Source organism: Athene cunicularia, assembly GCF_003259725.1.
Source record: "Athene cunicularia isolate RWA chromosome Z unlocalized genomic scaffold, athCun1 chrZ_part2, whole genome shotgun sequence".
Classification (NCBI taxonomy): Eukaryota; Metazoa; Chordata; class Aves; order Strigiformes; family Strigidae; genus Athene; species Athene cunicularia.
In genome coordinates this window covers 20,142,878-20,159,124 of record NW_020799143.1, presented here as the reverse complement: position 1 = coordinate 20,159,124, position 16,247 = coordinate 20,142,878, and the positions used below count along the sequence as shown (strand labels likewise).

General features: G+C 39.8%; 1 protein-coding gene across 1 annotated transcript in view; it reads right to left on the bottom strand.

The window, feature by feature from the left end:
* Positions 1 to 16,247, bottom strand: part of PIP5K1B (phosphatidylinositol-4-phosphate 5-kinase type 1 beta) — a 78,848-nt gene that overhangs the window by 47,786 nt on the left and 14,815 nt on the right. Inside the window, exons 3-4 of the mRNA XM_026866348.1 lie at positions 12,891 to 13,021; positions 2,899 to 3,016 (exon numbers count right to left, since the gene is read on the bottom strand). Of these exons, the coding sequence (XP_026722149.1) occupies positions 2,899 to 3,016; positions 12,891 to 13,021 (249 nt within the window). The remainder of the gene's footprint in view (positions 1 to 2,898; positions 3,017 to 12,890; positions 13,022 to 16,247) is intronic.

Below are 16,247 nucleotides of genomic sequence, written 5' to 3'. Positions count from 1 at the left end.
TGATAGCAAAGAAAAGCAATACAAGAAAATCTAGTATGTTCTTTTGTGAGCACTTGAACTAAAGAAGCATGCATCCTATGGACTCAAACCACTGCCTTAATGCATTTTCAGCCTCCAGCTGAGGCTTTTCCCATGATTGCAATTTTTAAGAGACTTTTGCATGCTATGAAACTACTCCAGTTCACTGAGATCCAATTAATACAAGAGATCTTTCCTATTAATACTGTCAGTTGCAATTGTCTACACATAGAAGAGCAATACTGGTCAGTAATACTACAAACCTTCAGAACAAATCAGCAGTTGTACTGCAACCCCTGCACTTTTCTTGCCAAAACAGTTTTATGAGTAATTGCCATTGCTGTAAGCATTTGAAACCTATTACCCAAAACATTAAAGGTCTATAAAACAGTATAGAATAAGAACAAGTTACTAACCTACACCGTCTGCTTGTCATTTTACACTTGAGTTCATTCCTGTAAAATGAAAGTCAACCCACCAAGCGCTGCTATACAAAGAGCACAGCTAATTTTGACTGGACACTTCTGAAAGCCTAATTGAAACTGAAAGTAAGAAAATTCCCAAGTCCCTGACAATTAAGTACTCTACACTCAAGAAATTTCCCTGTGAAATGCCAGTAATCCATGAGGTTTCCAGAGACAATTTAATTCTACCAGCTGTCAGTCTCAACTCTGTACCAGGTGAGATCATAGAACAGATCCTCTTGAAAACTATGCTAGGGCACATGGAAAACAAGGAGGTGACTGGTGACAGCCAATATGGCTTCACTTAGGGCAAATCACACCTGACAAACTTGATGGCCTTCCATGATTGGGTTACAGCACTGGTGGGTAATGGGAAGAGCAACCAACATCATCTACCTGGACTTGCGCAAAGCATTTGACACTGTCCCACATGACATCCTTGTTTCTAAATTGCAGAGACATGTATTTGATGGATGATTCCACTTGGCGGATAAGGAACTGGCTGGGTGGTCGTACTCAAAGAGTTACAGTCAATGGCTCAATGTCTGAGCGGAGAGCTTTGATGAGTGGCACAAATACAGGCTGGGCAGAGAATGGATTGAAACCAGACTTCTGGGGGACCTGGGGGTGCTGGCTGACAAGAAGCTCAACATGACCCAGCATGTGCATTTGCAGCCCAGAAAGCCAACCAAATCCTGGGCTGCATCAAGAGAAGCACAACCAGAAGGTGGAAGGAGGTGATACTCCCCCCTCTACTCTTGCTTCTCATGAGACCCCACCTGGAGCACTGTGTTCAGCTCTGGAGTCCCCAACATAAAGGAGGACATGGACCTGCTCAAGCAAATCCAGGGGAGGTCCACAAAGACTATCAGGGGAATGGAGCACCTCTCCTATGAAGACAGGCTGAGAGAGTTGGGGTTATTAATCCTGGAGAAGAGAAGACTCCAAGGACACGTTATAGCAGCCTTCCAGTACCTAAATGGGCCTACAGGAAGGCTGGAGAGGGACTTTTTACAAGGGCATATAGTGTTAGGACAAAGGGTAATGGCTTTAACCTGAAAGAGGGTAGAATTAGATTAGATAGCAAGAAAAAATTCTTCACTGTAAGGGTGGTGAGACACTGAAACAGGTTTCTCAGAGAAGCTGTAGCTGCCCCCTCCCTGGCAGTGTTCAAGGCCAGGTTGGATGGAGCTCTGAGCAACCTGGTCTAGTGAAAGGTGTCCCTGCCCATGGCAGAGGGGGGTGGAACTAGAAGATCTTTAAGGTCCTTTCCAACCCAAACCATTCTATAATTCTATGATTTACAAAACTCCAACCCAACTGCACTTTCCTGCTACTAACATCTATAATTCAAAGAAATTATCTATTTCCATATATAACTATTGTCATGAGGGCTAGTCCATGCATAGTACAAAAGAATTAAAACCAGACTCCCACATTCAACCTAAATAAAAGTAAAACCACTAAGGTTTGCTTTTAGGCTCATTGTCCAAGAAGGAAAAAAACCTTTATAACACACTTGAACATAATAGAAGTCCATGAAGTAATATATTAAGTAATGTTTCAGCATCATTTAATCAATTTTTCTTTTTTAATAATTCAAGCTCTTTCAAATTCTTTTGTTTTAAACAGTTATCCATAATGGAACAAAAAGATCTAAAAACTCATTCAAAAGACCTTAACAATAAAACTCTGACATAGAAAATTGCTAATTTGTACTGGGACTCTGATTTGTTTGGTGTACTGGCATGAGACAAACTGGACATGAGGCAAATATCTAAACAACAATCCAGCTCTCTGATTTCACATCACCCTTCCAAAAGCAAAATTACAGACATAAAATTGTGGATCCTCATCCCTGGCAGTGCACAAAGTGGTCGTACCAAATAAAGCTTGCTTTTATGATGGCAGTAAATGCATCACTTTTTTTCTCACCTAAGAGTTGAATAATGAGAATGAGTAAGTCTTCAAACTATAAAATACAGAGAACAAAGCGGATACTCCAAAATGTTTCTCTTAGCCTGTCACCCACTTTTCTCAAGGCTAGATGAAACATTTGCAAACACTTATTTGATGAAGTGAATAAATAATGCAGATAACACAGAAGCACTTTATTAGAACTGAATTGGTAGAAGTTACACAAGTACTGATTATAACTTCTCTAGAAACAATGACCTGAATGAGCAGTAATACTCATTACTGTAGTCAATTAACAAGGCAGGTTTTTATAGGCATTATCTCCAACATGAAGAATTAATTTTTTCATAAAACACTAAAAATATTCACTAGTTATAAGCCACTTCACATAAAAAATTTACTACCCATTTGAACACCATTAAAGCATTCCCTTCTGTCACTATGAAACTAGTATACATTATAATAATTTGTAAGTCAAAGGAAAACTTCAAGCTCTTACCAAGTAATCATCAGGCTTGATACCAAAAAGTTCTCTGAAGTAGCGGAAGGCAAGAGGTGCATACGTCTTAAATCTGAAGTCAGGATAATGATGAGCAGGGGTGAGATTGCTCCCTTCACTGAAAACAAAACAAACAAAAAAACCAAACAAACTGAGCAATTTTTAGCTACTTCCTTCTTGTAGCTAGTTTTACTGTAAAGCTGCCTAACTCAACCATTGGCCTTCTGAGACAAGAGTCATAAATGTAGATAAACTTCCCTACCACCATTAATCAGTGTAACAGAAGTATCTGTGAGAGACAGAATACTGCCATCAAAATGCTCTTCTCCTGCCTTAAAAGAAATTACTATTTTCACCACCCATATCCATTTGTGTAAAGACTGGTTTTAAACTAATGCCACAATTTCTGATACCCTTCCAAGATAAGCTAGTCTAACAGCTTACTGACACAGGAAGGGTCACCCCCACCTCATGTAAGGTCTTGCAAAAAGTTTGTAAGTCAACGCAGCAGAACAACTTCACAGTAGCTTCGCAAGCTGAACCGGTTTGCAATGGAGTCAGACAGATACTAAGGACAGCACAGTGCAAAACCGTGCAGCTAGAGCAGTGGGAAGGAAGCGGGGCTGCATACACTTTTTCATACCAGCAAACATGATTGGCTCTGCCTTATTTATGAAACTGCATCCTCAGCATTAGTCTCTTCGGCAGGCTAACTGCTGTTCTGGTGTTTTTCTTTCTTGCTAGTATAGTCCAGAATTGGGAAGCCACTCTGGTTTTGTTGACCTTAAAGTGGTTTTCTGTTTGTCTGCCCTGTCACCTAATATGTTTTGCCCCACCTCAATATAAACCAAGCACCACCTTACAAGCACAGCTGGTTAAACAGAACAGGGTACAGACCCTTTGGGGTATTCTGGAAAATGGAATGCTTATATGCAAGATACAGATACAAACTAGAAGAGGCACATACAAGGACTACTAGGGTCACCAGTCTGGAAAACAGTCTTTCTTAAAAGGGAAAAAAAAAAAATCATCATTGTAATGCCCTTAGCTCTTTTCCTTGTTTTATATTTGCCATCTCACTGTATTTTTAGACTGCAGTTGTCTAAGTCTTGAAATTAATACTATATGATTTAAGCTAAAGGAAACGGTCAGAAGCAAAATGCTGCCAGAAGATAAAAACTGCCTGTGGATTCATTTATTATATAAACTAAAAGAAGGCTATTAAGAGGAAGAGTAAAGTTCTACACCATGATTCCAGCATAAACAAGAACACCTTTAAGACAAAGTTTGGTCAGTCTCCAAATAATGTGATAAATAGATGAGTACAAAATACAAGACTTGACACAGTGGCTGAAATCAGCTCTCCCAAGCACATTTTTACTCATTTACTCTAAATTATTTAGAAATGTAGCATATACCTCTATGCTTGGCAATAAGTATAGCCAAAGTATACAAAAAAGAAAAAAGCTAGGAATTCATACAGATATGAAAAGGAAGCAACAACCCTGCAAAAACTGTATTAAGTATAATGAAATTATTTAAGAACTTTGATCCTGTGCAATTAATGTTTGTCATATAAAGCTGTTACCTTCCATTAATAACAACTTGATGACAGAAGTCCACCCAACCCACTTAGCTGCCCCTGCATGCCTACCACCAAAACTCAACAGAAATGAACTCCTGCTAATTAAACAGTGTGAGCTGGTGAACAAGCTTTCTCAGATTCCACAAATGTGTATACTTTAATCTCTTGAATAGGAGAAAAAAAGGAGGGAAAAAAACCCCTGTTGCCCAGTCCTAATGAACTAATCTGATCGCCTTATAGTCTTACCGTATCACAAACCCAAGGTAGGAAAATCAAATCCACATGAATTTTATTGTTCCACTATACAGTAAAAGATGGAAATAAGTAGGATACTAGGCTGAAGATGGTAGTTTTTCTTTACAGTTAAGATTGGCTAATGCTTCTTCTCACAAGGTCTTCCAGCTGTTCAGAACACTGCCAGTCTTGTCTGACATGAAGTTCTACATAGCTGGAGGCATCTCACTGAATTTTGTGTGCAATATGAGGCTGCCACAGGGGTAACATATAGCTACACTGGGAACCAGGGGGCATACCTGTAAATGCATTTAATTGTTGTAAGATGCAGACAAGAACAGAACAGAGTGTCCTCTGCTGAAGCATCACATCATTTTCAGAGAAGATTAATCACCTAAACTTTATTTTAAAAATCCTCCTTTCCAGTACATAAACACCTTTATAAAATCTGCTTCCTGCAGCTGTAACTCAAATGCTTCTTTTGTGAAAGTGTGACAATAAATAGATTACATGCCCTTACTATACCAGAACAGGTACTGTTGTTGGAACTTCACCAGGCTGAAATTAAGGTAGAAGGTTTGCTATGATAATACCATTGGTCTAAGAGATTTCATAGGTGTATATGGAGTAAAATGACCAATACTGGGTCTGCAGGTGGACAGTAAGTGGAGATTTATTCCAGAATAATTGCAAAACAGAGCAATTATTTTGGAATAGCATCTACACAGCAGGCAATTCCCTTTATTTAGAGCACATGAGCTTACTTTATTACAGATATGAGTCAACTTCACTATGCAGACGAGTTTTCTTATTTTTTGTAAAATCATCTTTTAAAATCCCTTTTAATAAAGGTCTGCAGAGCTTTTTATCATGATCTACCATTTCTGTTAAACATTATTATAATTCTTTTCCCTTCCTTTTCTGTTCTATTAAGCTGTCTTTATCTCAACTCACAAGTTCTACTTTTTCTTTCTAATTCTCTCCCTCATCTGGTTGCAGAGGTGGAGTGAGTGACCAGCTGTGTGGTGCTTAAATTCCAGCTGAAGTTAAACCATGACCTTTTTGGGTCCTTTTTGGCACCTAGTGAGGGGTTATGTTTCCACCCCTGGGGCAGTCAATTCCAAGTATACTGTACGTTCCTCCAAGTAAAAGCAAACTGTGGCCAGCACTCTGCTGCCAGTAGGATTGAGAAAAAAGAATTAGCAGTATCAGTCACGGCGTACCACTTGGCCATCTTTGACTCCAATTCATACTGACATTCTAGCATGTCAGACATGGCAGCACTCAGCGGCGGCATGACTTCATTCAGGCCACAATAGTGTACTGTTATTCTTGGCAGTTGGGCTGTGTGCATGGGAGTGAGAGGCCGGGCAGTGCATGGACATGGACAATGGTAATGGGGATTGAGAGAGCCACCATAATAATAATAGAACATGCAAAAAAAAGTGATGCACAATACAAAATTGCTCACCACCCACTGCCTGATGCTCAGTCAATCCCTGAACCTCGCTGTCCCCCAGGCAAATCTCCCCAGTTTATATATTGGGCATGATATCATATGGTGTGGAATACCCCTTTGGCTTGTTTGGGTCAGCTGCCCTTGCTGTGTCCCCTCCCAGCTTCTTATGCACTCTCAACCTCCGCTGGCAGGGGAGTACAAGAAACTGAAAAGTCCTTGACTTACTATAAATACTGCTTAGCAACAACTAAAACATCAGTGTGTTATAAACATCATTCTTACCCTAAATCCAAAACACAGCACTACACCACCTACTAGAAGAAAATGAACTTTATTCTAGCTGAAACCAGGATAATAACCTTAGCTGTAAGACCACACAAAAGCAAAAGATTGGTAGGTAGATTTAAAAAAGAGAGATTAAGCTTATTGTGCAAGTTTGCTTTAGTACTTCAATTTTAGAATTTTGTTTTAAATCAAACACACCTAGAAACTACAGTATGTGCATCTTAACCTGTCTCTTAGTAAATACTGAGGGTTGAATTTCAAGTGTAGGTGGTGCAATATCAAACTAAAAATGAACTAAAACTAATCCCATGTCTTGCAAAAATTTTGCTAAACAAGACACCCAGATATGTTTCTTGGCAGCTTTTCTTTACTATGGCCTCACTCTGTTAGGCTGTACTGAGGAGATAGCACTCCTCTCTGAAGGGGTTAGAGAAAGCTAACTACATCTCTTGGTAGCAAGCCTTCATCGCAGACCAATATTAATAGGCTCCGATGTAGCTGTTAACAAAAGAAATAGTTATGCTGCAGTTATGGGCCCATGGATACCCCTTCCTGTATAAAGAACATACTCTACTGTAAAAAGAGCAAAGAGCAGGAACACCTCAGTTCTCTCATGTGAAAGCAACTCTTTTTAAAAAAATGAAAATAAAACTTCTAAAATTAAATGCTCCCAATAATAAAAACTAAGAGTATCCAATCTCAGTTTCACTGCTTTGGATAAATCTGCTCTTTTACAATAAATCAAGATGTGTTTAAACTCTACAACCTGTATCCAATAAGTACATACTGACAGATCAGGTAGTGCTTTGGTGTATTCATTTCCTATATACCATTTCAGGAAAGCAATTTTTTCCCACATTGTGGAAGTAGATATCATAGCTACCTGTACAAACAAGTGTGTGTTTGTTTTTTTCATACTGTGAGATAAAATTCAGTCGTCCTTGTTTCTCACTGTATGTTCTCCTATACTTTTGGTTACTATATGCTATCCTAATCAGTCCCCTTCATGGCAGCTCTGAAATACAACTGTGAAGAGTAAATACCTTCAAAACAAGTCAAGCCAATCATATCTACGCAACAACTGAATACACAGACATTTTCTTATAATTATGATGATATGACTATTTCACAACCAATTGGAGATGCTATTAAAGCAAGGGATCTCAGAGTACTTTAAAAATAGTTCGTCTGCATAATCACACAAGAATCCAAGTTATCACAGGTTTACCAAGAATTTCACAGCGCCATAAGTAGCTAAGACCAGTAATTCATAATGACCATGGGTTTGCTTTTGTTGCCACAATATCCCCTTTTTGAATACTATTTGTTTTGCAAAGAGAAACTACTTCCTTCCACCTGTGTTAGCACTCACTTCACAACCCATAAAAAGTGTGTCAGAACTTAGGTCATCCTATGCATCTCTGCAACCAAAGCAGAGCAGCAGCACTTTATCAAAGCTTTCAGGCCATTTTCTTATCTGTCTTGTGAAACTGACCAACTGGAAACAAATAGAGTGGTATAAGTTACACAACAACTAAGCCTTAGCATGAACATTTGAGTACTATTCACACTGATTCTGCAGAGCATTCTATACTTCTTTAATTACAAAGACACTACACTTAGCCTATCAGGTAACCTACGACACAGGTTTGGTAGAAAGGTACTTCCAAGGGCAGGTTTCAATTATCATAATTTTTCTAAATCAGTCCTCAAAAACATACCAGAAAGCAAGACACTTCAGTTTTAGATGTAGGGTAAAATCCAGACTGGTGAAAATATGTATAGGATTTTACTTTTCTTAGTACTTTTGACTACTTACTTGGGCTGTCATCTAAATACTATCACAATGCAATATTAAGCTTTTGACATTAAATAGCAGAAAGCACTGAATAATCTTTCATTAGCATCACAAGAAAGCAATTTGTAATTGAGCCAGTTCACTGTACAGATGACTGTAGCTGCAGGGTGCAAACAGGTCAGCATCTAACAGACTTAACAGCTAAATTAGAAACAATAGCAAGTGTTCTCAATATGCAGGGTCTAGACCCTGAAAATAAAGCGTATAAGCAAGCGAGGCACACAAGACATTAAAAATTGCTGCAAAAAGGTCAGACTCACAACTGTGCTTAGCAGCAGCCTCCATCTAAGAAAACAAAATGACATGGAGACTGAACATACTACCTTGCTCCAAAAGTTCTGCATTTCTAACTAGCCAAAGTTAGCTGTCAGAGTGAAGCTGCTTCTGTTTGGCTTGTCAAGCATCATCATAGAAAATGTGCCTACTTAGTATGTGTCTCTGGAAGAGCTTAGCAAGCTCTCCACATTGTTAACTCACAGGCAGCTGCATGGTCCCATGGCCCAGCAGCCAGCGTGGGCCACCACTGCCTGACACAGCTAGGCTTAATAGCTTGGCAACAAGCCTTTCTAACCATGACCACATTACTTGGAGTCAGCTCCACACCTGAGTCAAACAGCTGTCAAATCTCTGGTGTAGCCACACTGCACCAATTTGGAGACAAAATGTACCACTAAAGAATGAACTGGTTCCAACCAAGAAAGTCAGAAGTGCAGAGCGTAACATGGGAAGGGGACAATATGCCCCACACAACTGAGTCATAGGACAGAGTGCAGAGAGCACAGGCAGGATGCACCAACTTCCCATCACTGCTGCAACAGTACCAGCACCAGCTAAGCAACTCTGCTGATGGATTTTCAAAGCAGTGTTTAAAAGACAGAAGAGAGGTTACTTGGAGTAGTTCCCTTGTGGTTTCACCCTCTTCAGGGAGCTAGGTGGAGACTTCAGAAACTGTATCTTCAGAATCAACTGTGTCCCTGCAAACTGCATTTGTTTCTCAAAGGAGCACATTTGCAGTGTCATTTAAACTCAGTTCGGACTGTGGTTCTCAATTAATTCCTTTATAGCAGTCCCTATCTCCTAACCTCACTTAGTTCCCAAAAACAGCATGCTATAAACTCCTAGGCAATATGAAGAGAAAGGATAAATGGGATGCTACAGTGTGAAATAGAAAGTGACAAAGGCACCTTTCCATCCCCTCCACCATTACAATGTACAAATGAAAGCAAGCACCTTTGCAATTCAAATCTACCTACTGTACAGATGTACCTGCAATTCAAAGTCACATCCTGAAATAAACACCTAAATGAATCTGGGCTAAACTGTAACCCAGTTACAAACTAACTCTGGACCAGGCATAACCTGTAGTCCATGGAGTTATTCCCAGTTCACATCAGTAGCTCCCACAGGGAATAAGCAGGACAGTTACGTTCAGGTCTGAACTGACCACATTTTTTCCCCCCTTCATGAATTCTGAAGACCACTGAAAGTAATTTGCTATGATTACCAAAGCTGAGGTACAGGCAGTGCTGAGGTTTACTTCAAGGGCTGAGAGAGATGCAGAAACTATTTATTTTCTGCAACTGATAAAATTTATGAACAACTGCTGACTATTTTCCCCTAATAGTAATAGTGCACAGATAACACTACTTTGCTCACTGCTGTGCAGGCTGCCGTTTCATTGCATTTCTACTAGCTCATGTCTATTTCATCACTGACACCACTGACAGTGCTCCTGTTGCTGTCAAAGCAGGGTGTGCCTATCACTCTGCAAAACAGGCTGTCCTCTCACCTTGCTGCCAGACCCAGAGGAGGTGAGGTGGATGCAGGGAAAACACAGGTGGACAGCGGAACAGGACAGCTTGTTAAGAGGCAGGTTGCTGTGAACTGGCCACAATGAGGGGAAGTTCAGCTAATAGCCTGCTTGGAGTTGCAGGTGAATTATGCATACTCAAAGCAAGTGGAAAAATGCTGCTCCTTGCTTGGTAAGATCCTGCTTTCAGCACCACACTTACTGCACCGTCAGTTTCTCCTCCAGCTGCAGACATCCGGCAAAAAGCTCACTTAAATTTGGCTTACTCTGGGGTGCTTCCAGGTATAGGTCAGTCCACTGGGCCTGCGGGTGTACCTAATTCAACTCAGACCAATTCAAAGGGGTGAGAAAAAAGTCATTAAAGTAATGACTTTTAACAATACTGCCTTCACATGTATATACTGTCCTAGGAAAAAGGGAAGAGCACCTGAGGTGCACCTTGGGAGCACAGCCCTATCTGAAAAGAAGATGCAACCTTAGCTTTTTGCCTCTGACCAGGGTAACAAAGCTACCTATGACTCAGGAGTGATCCACATAATGCCACCATGAAAGACTCAACATCCCAACACCCTCAACGAGCAAGAAGCCTGTATCACTATGTGTAATCTTAAATTATTACAATTTATACAAACTAATACCACTTTGGATTGAAACCATTTTAGTCAAATTGAATGTGCATGTTACACTGAGACAGAGGAAGGACATGAAATCTGGCATTTCTGTAAGAAGCCAAGTGTCATGGTTTTAAGAGACTGCTATAGACGGCAAATTTTCAGTTTCACAGAGAATGTTATCAGGAAGTGCTCTTTATAGAGAGGCTCTTTGTTACAGTCAAGATGACTCACTATATTAAATACTCCTGAGTACTATATAGCTATGGGGGAAAAAAAGCGCTATGCTGCTCTGGCCATTGCTTTTATTTGCCTATTTTTGCTCATATGATTTATTTATTTATAGGAAACTGTCCAGAAAGGTACTACTAAAGCTTTATAATACATTTTATGTTAGTGTGAACAGGCAATTCCTTCTGCCTTTTGTTTTCTTTTCAAGACAGAAGGCATCTCTCCCATCTCTCCCTTAAAACTAACACAAACCAGGGAAATCTCATTTCTGAGTATACATGCATGCAAATTTCACAGGAGAGAAGATATATGCAATGCTATGGACTACAAACCATTTTATTTTACTTGTTTGTTTAGAACTATGTTAAAAAAGATAGAGATTAGATTTTTTTTCTCAAAACCGTGCTATGTAATAAAACAGTTTTAGCATGTACGTTTCATTTCATTTCCATGAACAGCAAAGCTGGTATCACAAACAAACTACAGAAGCCTGTATCACTGTCAGTCACACATTTCACAAATATGATGGCTCACTCCTTCTCACTCAATTTTTCAGACAAATAAAAACTTTATTACCTGATATGCAAATTTATCAGCTGTAATTTGGATTTTTTTAAACAAACAAAATTTTGTGATTACAGCATATGAAAAGACATGGACATCGTTAGCCTCTCTATCTTTACATAATTTACAAGAGAATGACTACAGAACTGTGCACAAACCTTAACAGTTAACACCAGAACAAGGATATGAATACCCTCAATTACTAGGAACTAAAGATTGTAATGTGAAATCTTCGTTTCACCTGAGAAATAGATTTTCTTCTTGTTAAAGGATCTCTCAGTTCAGAGGAAAACAGAAATTAAATCAAGCAAACTTACATGAGAAGAGATCAACTTCAAAGTACCTGCAATTACTTTGTACATTGTCAATTTAACTTTGCTTTAGTGGTATCAGTAAATTTTAAGGATTGTAAATTATTAGAAACATTTTATGAAGTAGCATTCAAACTGCACATGAACAAAACTTTGAAAAGCATTTTCAAGTAGCATTTGAATAGCATAGAAAGCATTCCCAAATTCACAGAATGCTGCATACATAGCATACCTTTATGGAAATGATGGACACTACCAGTACTTTGCAATTCTAAGAACCCTGACAACACTGAACACAGCAAGTCATCCTGGTTTTGAAATACATTTTTCCTAAACCTTCTTTGTCCATTCCTAGCATACATAACTTGGAAAAGTTACATGGCACTGTACTTCAGTTACTGAACCCCCAAAATGAGTATGAGCTTGATTTCTTTCATTGGCATAACTGTATTATTACAAATTCTACACCATCAACTTGGCAGTGATACAAGCTGAGGTGGCCAAATGCAAAGCAGTAATGGTGCAGTGTAGTCAGCTAGTATGAGCTGAGCCTCATCACAGGTTAAAGTCCTGGCTAGAATTTTACAGTGTGGTGTAAACTCTTATATCACTCTTTACACTACGGTACTTGAATTTTCATGAGTTTTGATAACATTTCAACAAATACACAAGTAGTTTCTTAAAACTGAGAATAATAAACTGAAACTAAACAAACATGAATGCTGAATACTTCAGTGCACACAGATCCACAAATCACTTCCAACTGTAATTAACAGCTCCTTTAATTCAAAGTGTCACACTTACTTTCCTTCTCTAGAAGTGGCAAGTCTGAAATCTTCAGTTAAAACTGTGATATTCCCAGCTTTTTCCCTACCTTTATTTTCAATGACAACATCAAGACTGAATAATTTTCAAGTTCTCATACATTAAATTTACTCTATCGCCATTTCATTAGAACTGGAGAACAATCCTTGTTTAAAATATCTAGTTAAGAGTTTCATTATGAAATTCTATTAAAAATAAATTGAATAGGCTTATCCTTACCTCGGTAGGAAGACACTTTCCACTACATAGAAATCTTGCATAAGAACGTCTCTGTCCGGTTTAGATGTAAGGTTTCCTACTGTGTATCCTATTCCCAGCTGGATAGCACCTTTAATAGCTGAGGATGCAGTCTGCATAGAATGTAAGAATGCAAGCATGAGTTTGCTAAAACTAGATTTGTTTACTTTATCAGCAACATTATATGCTAAACTTTTAGTAATTTTTGTAATAACACCATGTCATCTTTACTTCCTAGACCTCAGAGAGATGTCTGCTTTTCAATTAAAAGACTTAGAAGAAACACTATGTTGTAGCAAAAGCTAGAAAAATCAATTCTCTGGTTGTACAGAATGAGACTTTCCAAATTGCCCAAATAATTTAGACACTGGATTCTAACTCATCACAGAATCACAGAATACCAGGTTGGAAGGGATCCTGAGGATCATCTGGTCCAACTTTTCATGGTAAAAGCATGGTTTAGACATAATGGTCCAGCACCCTATCAAAATGAATCTTAAAATTATCCAACGTTGGGGAATCCACCACTTCCCTGAGGAGTTTATTCCAACAGCCGATTGTTCTCATTGTGAAAAATTTTGTGTCCAACTGGAATCACCCCAGGAGTAATTTGTACCCATTAACCCTTGTCTTTTCCATGTGACTCCTTGTATGAAGGGACTCACTACCCTTTAAAAAAAGGAACATGGTGATAAGATCTCCCCTAAACTTTCTTTTCTCAAAGCTGAACAAGCCCAGTTCTCTCAGCTTTTCCTCATACAGCAGGCTTCCCAGTCCTCCAATCATCTTTGTGGCCCTTTTTTGGACCCTCTCCAGCCTGTCCACATCTTTTTTGTACAGTGGGGACCAAAACTGAACACAGTATGCCAGGTGTGGTCTGTCAAGCACTGAGTAGAGGGAAATAATAACTTCTTTATCTCTGCTGGTGATGCTCTGGTTGATGCAACCCAGCATCCCGTTGGCTTGCTTTGCCGCTGCAGCACACTGTTCACTCATACTGAGCTTGTTGTCTACCAGCAACCCCCGTCCTTTTCCACAGAGCTGCTCCCTAGCCAGGTAGATCCCAGCCTGTGCTGCACTCCTGGATTCTGTTTTCCCAGGTGCAAGACCTTACACTTGTCTTTGTTGAACTTCATAAGGTTCTTGTTAACCCACTCTTCCAGCCTATCCAGGTGTTCCTGCACCATAGTTCTCCCTTCCAAACTGTCCACTTCCCCATTCAGTTTGGTATCATTGGCAAACTTCATCAGGGTACACCTGAACCCATCATCCAGATAACTTACAAAGATATTAAACAGCGTTGGGCCTGGTATTGAACCCTGGGGGACCCCTATTGTGACAGGTTACCAGTTTGAAAGGAAGCTATTGCCCACCACCCTCTGGGTGTGGCCTGTCAGCCAGTTCCCAACCCACCACACAGACCACCTGTCTAGTCCATAACATCAGTTTCTCTAGGAGAAGGCTGTGGGAAACCATGTGGAAAGATTTGGAGAAATCCTGGCAGACAATGTCCACCGCTTACCCCACATCAACCAAGCAGGCTACTTTGTCATAGAAGGAGATCATGTTTGTCAAGCATAATTTGCCCTTGGTGAATCCATGATGGCTTTTCCCAATCACATGTTTCATTTGACTTGTGACAGCCCCCAGGATGAATCATTCCATAACCTTCCCAGGTACTGAAGTAAGACTGATGGGACTGTAATTTACTGGATCCTCCTTTAAGCCCTTCTTGTAGTTGGGGATGACATGAGGCTTCTTTGCAGTCTTCTAGGATGTCCCTAGATCTCCACAACTTCTCAAAAATTATGGAGAGCGGTCTTGCAACGAGGTCTGCCACCTCTCTTAACACCCTCAGGTGCATACTGTCCACTGACTGTGTGAGTCAAGCTCCTGTAATAGTTCATATACCAACTCTTTATTCACTGAGGGTGAGTCTGTGTTTGCATCAACCTGTATTCTTGCTCCCAGTGTCTGGGTCCAACAGTGCTGGTAAAGACAGAGGTGAATGAAGTGTTGAGAACCACTGCCTTTTCAGCATTGTTGGTGACTAATTCACCTCTCCTGTCTAACAGTGAGCCAGTATTTTCTTTCTGATTCTACTTGTTGTTTATGTACGTTGTTTATGTACCTGAAGATTCTTGTAGTTTTGGACATCTCTGGCCAATTTCAATTTAAGCTGAGCTTTTGCTAGAAAGCAACTCTGCATGTCCTGGCAATGTCATTATAGTTCTCAACATGTGTTTGTCTGCTTTTCCATCTCTGCTATGCTTCTGTTTTTGCTTTGAACAGACTTAGAAGCTCACAGTTAAGCCAAGGGCGTTTCTTGCTCCCCCTGCTTCCCTTATATTTAGAAGGGGATGAACTGTTTTTGTGCTTCCAGGAGAGCATTTTTTAAGAACTTCCAGCACTCGCTAGCTCCTTTATCCTCCAAGGAAGCTTCCCATGAAATCCCTCCCAACTGAGCTCAGACTGAGCTGAAGTTTGCTCTTCTAAAATCTAAAAGCTTTGTCTTAGTACTAACCTTCAGCATGCTCAGCAGGATCCCAAACTTCACAATATTGTGATCACCACAGCCAAGGCTATCACTAACCGAGATATTACAAGGCAGGTTTTCTTGGTTTGTGAGTAGCAAGTTCAGTAGTGCCGCATTCCTTGTTGGCTCATCTAACATTTGTATGAGGAAGCAGTCCTCTATGCATTCCAGGAACTTGACAGATGACATGAACTGCTGCATTATTCTTTGATCGAATGTCTGGGCACCCACAAGAACCAGGTTCTGTTGACCCAAAACTTCCTTAAGTGACCCAAATACTGCTTCATTGGATTTACTGTCTTGGTTTGGAGGTTGGTAGCAGATGCCTACTGTAAGGTCTCCCTTGGAGATGGGCCATCTGATCTTGATCCAGAGGCATTCAACAGGGCCTCCATAATTGCTGTAGCTGAATTCTATACATTCAAGGTTCTCCTTAACATAGGGTGTGACTCCTCCTCCTCTTCTTCCCTGCCTATCATCACGAAACAGCCTAAAGACATCCATCAGGATCCTCTTAAAACATTTCCAGTCTAAATGGACATTCAAACTCTTCAAGAGTTTGAAACAGCATGCATTATCTTCTAGAGAAACAGTCACAAATTCCAGACAATTGTACATGCATGCCAAGATATCACAATGCAGGCTAATGTTTTAATGCAGATTCTGGATACAAATGTATTTATTAAGTTCTGCTCAATGGTTAATACAGGAGGTGCATTAATTGGGGGAATCCAGAGAGGGATGAAAGTGACGAGGAAAGAAAAAATCTCTATATAAAAATCTATACATATAGAGTGAAATTA